General features: G+C 39.0%; 1 protein-coding gene across 1 annotated transcript in view; it reads left to right on the forward strand.

The window, feature by feature from the left end:
• Positions 1–4412, forward strand: part of LOC107757406 (CD9 antigen-like) — a gene marked incomplete at its 3' end in the record, with an annotated part of 10714 nt that extends 6302 nt beyond the window's left edge. Inside the window, exons 3-5 of the mRNA XM_016574873.1 lie at positions 3254–3328; positions 3410–3511; positions 4323–4412. Of these exons, the coding sequence (XP_016430359.1) occupies positions 3254–3328; positions 3410–3511; positions 4323–4412 (267 nt within the window). The remainder of the gene's footprint in view (positions 1–3253; positions 3329–3409; positions 3512–4322) is intronic.
• Positions 4413–5769: the final 1357 nt, after the last annotated feature.

The following is a 5769-nucleotide window of genomic DNA, read 5'->3' on the forward strand; positions in this document are numbered from 1 at the left end:
GAGATCCCCACGAGCTCATTCTCCTCCGTGCCTCAGCAGCGGCGGGTCCTGAACCGCGGGAAACAGATGGTTGTCCCTCTCCACTCGAGAAGAGAGACAAACGAGAACGGAGCTTTTTCACTGAAAAAATGCTCGCAGTGCACGCAGATTGCCCCCTCGAGGACATCGCGTGCGTGCTCTTCGACAAACAAACAATGCATGGAACGTGTGAGTCATTGGGTGTCACTTTGATAGCGATGACATGGACGCACACACCTTCTAAATGTTCTGCTAGTGCTTGCCATAATAAAATAGAGATAGCTCTTACTTTTGCTTTGGAAATGCACGCTTCAAACAGAACGGTCAGTGAAGACGAAGAAAGTGATGATGTGCGCTACCGTCGCCTATTTTGTACTAGTTGCGACGGTAGTGACATCATGGCTGTCGCCGGCCAAACAAGTTGGTGTTTTTTCAATGTAGGCTTCAGACACGGGTCACGACGAGGCGTTCCCCATAGCGACCCCTAGAGGACGCAGTTCGAAGTTCCACGAAAGGGAACCCACATTATTTGACTCTCCTCACACTCTTTCTTACCTGCCTCAGTCACATTCATATTGATGGTCCATTATCTTTGGCCCTTTGTCTCTCCGGTGTGAATCACTAAATATTCATGGTCGTCGTCACTCCCTCGCATAGGGCCGTTTTATCACAAATCATGTCTTACAAAAGTTAAATCAATATATTGTTTTCTGTGAACTAGTGAACAGCAGGATTTTCACATCATTTTGTGGCAACTAAGGTCTACTAAGTCTGTTAACCTGGGGTGCAGTTTTGGGACCCACAGCTGAAAATGACCTACCTAACGTAAAATGGTAACAGTTCCTGACAACAGTGTGCTACACAGACAATTTTGGTGTCTTTGGAATAATTGATATTGCTCAAAAAGATAAAAAGTTATAGACACTGAAGTGCCTTGAAAAAATTACACCACACTGAATGTTTTTTTTTAATTTCATATACAAATACATGAAATAAGTCCTGGAGCAATCCAGAATTGTTTGACTTGTTATTACGACGAATCTGGTATGTACTGCGTTTTGATTATGCATGTTTTGATGTGTACTGCTTACACAAATTTAGCAAATACATTCCTTATAAGCTTTCCATTGAAAAACAGCGATCTATCGATATGATATATAGTTGGTAAAGATTAATTTAGTCCCGTTTCATTTAATCTATTCGTAAACATTGACACTTGCAAACAAAGAGCGTTCAGTGCACTGGTCGTCCAGGTGCGGGTTAACAGGTTAATTAAAGTGCTTTGTTCAATATAAGTAGAGAGTAAAGTGCCTATGAACATGAATAACAATGTAAATTGTTATTAAAAAGTCTACATTACCAAACATTAAATAAAGCTGTTTACAGTTATTGTTTATGATTAGTTCACGTTAACTAATGTGTTAACTAATGTTAACTAATTAAGCTGTTAACATGAATAGATAACATTAATATAAGTGCAAGTTAACGTTAACTTAGATTAACTACTGTTGAACAGAGGTGTTGTTCATGGTTAGATCATATTAACTAATGCATTAATTAATGTTAACTAATGACGCCTTATTGTAAAGTGTTACCATTTTTTAATCTTAATTTTAATTTGGTAAAGATTAATTTAGTCCCGTTTCATTTAATCTATTCGTAAACATTGACACTTGCAAACAAAGAGCGTTCAGTGCACTGGTCGTCCAGGTGCGGGTTAACAGGTTAATTAAAGTGCTTTGTTCAATATAAGTAGAGAGTAAAGTGCCTATGAACATGAATAACAATGTAAATATGTACAACAAGTCTACATTACCAAACATTAAATAAAGCTGTTTACAGTTATTGTTTATGATTAGTTCACGTTAACTAATGTGTTAACTAATGTTAACTAATTAAGCTGTTAACATGAATAGATAACATTAATATAAGTGCAAGTTAACGTTAACTTAGATTAACTACTGTTGAACAGAGGTGTTGTTCATGGTTAGATCATATTAACTAATGCATTAATTAATGTTAACTAATGACGCCTTATTGTAAAGTGTTACCATTTTTTAATCTTAATTTTAATGGATTTGACAACATATTTGACATAACTGAATTTAACAAACAATTTACAAATAACAAACAGGGAAAACAATAAAAGGCATGACTTATTTCACATCCAGCTAGCCAGCTCTGTCCAAGCTGTTGTCATAGGGTAATAGGCTTTTTTAATAGAATAAAAAATAGCATGGGTCCATAGAAAAATTGTAGGAAAACTATAGCCTAACTGTTGCACTTTGTTTTTTGCAGCATGGCAGCTCAAGAACACCAAACGTGCAAAAAATCTGGCACTTTTGCCTCAAGGGCGCCCAGACTAGACTAGACATAGCCATAGCAAAAATGGGTGCAGGAATCTCATTTTGCATGGTACCTTTTTCAGATTTGAAATATAAACTCATGAGACAAGTGACTTTCAACCCATTACTTTTCTGGATTGCTCCGGAACTGATTTCATGTATTTGTATATGGAAAAAAAAAATCAGTGTACAATTTTTTTCAAGGCACTTGCAAGGTGTCTATAACTTTTTATCTTTCAACTCTGGAAAGAAGACCTTTAAGCTTTACTATCCATCATCCAAAGACACCAAATTTGTGTGTGTAGCACACTGTTGTCAGGAACTGTTACAATTTTAAGTTAGGTAGGTAATTTTCAGCTGTGAGTCCCAAAATGGGGGGTGCAGGTTAACAGGTTAACGAGCCCAAGCCCAAAACTTGGCAGAGACTTGGGTCCTGACGTCTAATTTGTTTGCTATATCTTTTCAGACTGATCTGGCCACAATAAAAGGCCACTCTAAAATGTGCAGTTTTACTGTATTGGGGGGTCCGGGGGGGTCCGAAAACCAGTCAGTATCTGGTGTGACCACCATTTGCCTCACGCAGTGCAAGACATCTCCTTCGCATAGAGTTGATCAGGTTGTTGATTGTGGCCTGTGGAATGTTGGTCCACTCCTCTTCAATGGCTGGTTGAGTAAATGTTGAGTGATATTAATTTTTTTTTTTAAATATTACATTATTGTGTTACAACTTCACATTTAATATCTGGGGTCTCTGGAGACACTAGCAGCCAAATGTACATCCCAAACGGATAGCTTATAAGGGTTAACTTAAACTGACAAAATTGTCTGACCTGAATTAGATTAACTATATTTATGTACTGAACAAACATTTCTGTTTTTCTGATGTTCAGTTTTCTGGCCTGCTGTCCTTTCTGATCATCATAAACATCGCAGTAGGAGTGACGGCCTTTATGTGGCGTGGAGAAGTAAGCACACATAGAGATCATGAGCACATATCTGAATAATAGTGCAGATTTGAAAGCATTTGAGTGTTTGTTGTGTTGTAGATGTCAGACAGGTTGGGAAAGTTCTACATCAAGATCTACACTCAGTATCCGCACACCAGGCGTAATAATGAAACCATGGTTCTCAAACTATTCCACAAAACTGTAAGTCTCAAACACACATACACACACACACACACACATATGTTGATTAGGGTGACCATACTTCTAAATTGCTGGATTTTGGCTTTGTTATGCTATTGTTTTCATAGCTACCAAAGTTAATGACTGGAAAAAGAGGTTTGACCAATAAAGTGCAGGCAATGTACATAATCAACCAATGACTTTTGGTCAAATCAAAGCAAATACACATATACATAATGTATGAGGACTGTAGAGAGCATCGGTGTGTTTGACTTGAAGCGGCGCTGCGCAGACCGATTGTTGTATGACATTAAATTACTGTGAGAGCAATAAGAGAGCAGACGGCTCCTTATGCTTTGTTGCCCTCGCGGTACATTGATGTCATACACTGATTTCCTATTGACGTCAGATGTGTTTTACTTGAAGCGGTGCTGCACAGAATGATCAAAGACAAAATGCAGACATTTTAGGCGATTTAGAAGTCATGGCCAGGACATGTCTGGGAAAAAATGGAAGTATGTTCACCCTAACATTGATACTCCTATGATTATGACGACATCCCATACACATAATGTTTTTTTTCTGATCCAAAATTTGTTTAGTCTCTAACCATAATCATACTCCTAAAGGAGAACGTTCTGCGTTTTTTACATTTTTAATAAAAAATAAAATATTTGTTATGTTTATTTATTGATTTGAATTATGAGGACATCTGTATGTTGGGGATGTATGCCTGAACCCTGAATACACACCACATTATGAGGACATCGGCTCATGATGAAGGTAAACCAGTGGAAACATAATCTAACAGCTGTGTGTGTCTGTGTGCCAGTTAGACTGCTGTGGCATTGGTGAACCGATTGAACAGAGTGTGCTTGACACCTGTCCAGAAGGCAACTTCCCGAAGCAGATCCCATTTAATGTGAGTCAATTCCTGTTTGTCTTAAAGCCTGTTCACACCAAAAACTATAACCATAAAGATATAACAATAACTATTTTAGCATTCACACCAGGGGACAATAACTATGATGATTAATATAGTTATCGTCAGCTAGTGTGTATGCTAATATAATTATCATCATAGTTATTGTCCACTGGCGTGAACACTAATATAGTTATCGTCAGCTAGTGTGTATGCTAATATAATTGTGTTCACACCAGTGGACAATAACTATAAAGATAACTATATTAGTGTTCACACTAGCTGACTATTGGGGCAGTAACCTAATGGTTAGAGAGTCAAACTTGTAACCAAAAAGGTCACAGGTTCGAGTCTCAGGTCTGGCAGGAATTGTCGGTGATGGGAGTGAATGACCAGCGCTCTCTTCCACCCTCAATACCACGACTGAGGTGAGACCCTTGAGCAAGGCACAGAAACCCCAACTGCTCTCCGGGGGCCGCAGCAAAAATGGCTGCCCTTATGATCTGGGTGTGTTCACGGTGTGTGTGTTTGTTCACTACTCACTGCTGTGTGTATGCACTTGGATGAGATAAATGCAGAGCTATGTGTGCACTTGGATGGGTGAAATGCAGAGCACAAATACCACATGTCACCATACTTGACCACATATCCATTCTATATTAGTGTTTACACCAACAGATGATAACTATAGCAATAAGTAACATTAGTCAAGTCAAGTCACCTTTATTTATATAGTGCTTTATACAATACAGATTGAAGGTAATGAGATGCTACATCTGAATGCTTTTGGAACGTGTGACCATGTACTGAAGCACATTTGAAATCAGTCCAATAGAGTGGCGGGACATCACGGCCGGGGTGACATAGTGACCAGGAAGCTTAAAAGCGCATCCGGTGTAAACATTGTTAGCTTCTGATAGGTCGAAGCAAGCACTCACAGGGATGCAGGAAGTATGTCAGGGTGATTCAGTGTATCTTTCCTTTTGGGGAGCCATGGTTATAGACATAACCTAGGAATGTTCCCCTTCAGGAACTTGAGCTGCATTGGAATGCTTTGGGAATGAGAATACCAACTTTTCTCAAGACAAAAGCACTCTAGAGCCTGGAGTGGTCCCCAAACCTAGGTTAGAAAACCTGACAAAGGTGACCGGGATAGACTAGCCCTCAAACTCACAAACATCAAACACACCAGAAAAAAGGCCTTAGAGACTGCCATACTTCAGGTTGAGTGGGCTGATGCATGAGACGCGCGGACATGTAAATGCCCATATCACCTCTGTAAACAAAGCAGCAACATGTTCAACTCGGATATTTTTAATTTCTGGAAGAAGACATGCTGAGAAGAAGATGCTTTTTG

This window comes from Sinocyclocheilus rhinocerous, unplaced genomic scaffold (assembly GCF_001515625.1).
Source record: "Sinocyclocheilus rhinocerous isolate Xijiao unplaced genomic scaffold, SAMN03320098_v1.1 scaffold2368, whole genome shotgun sequence".
In the NCBI taxonomy this organism is placed as follows: domain Eukaryota; kingdom Metazoa; phylum Chordata; class Actinopteri; order Cypriniformes; family Cyprinidae; genus Sinocyclocheilus; species Sinocyclocheilus rhinocerous.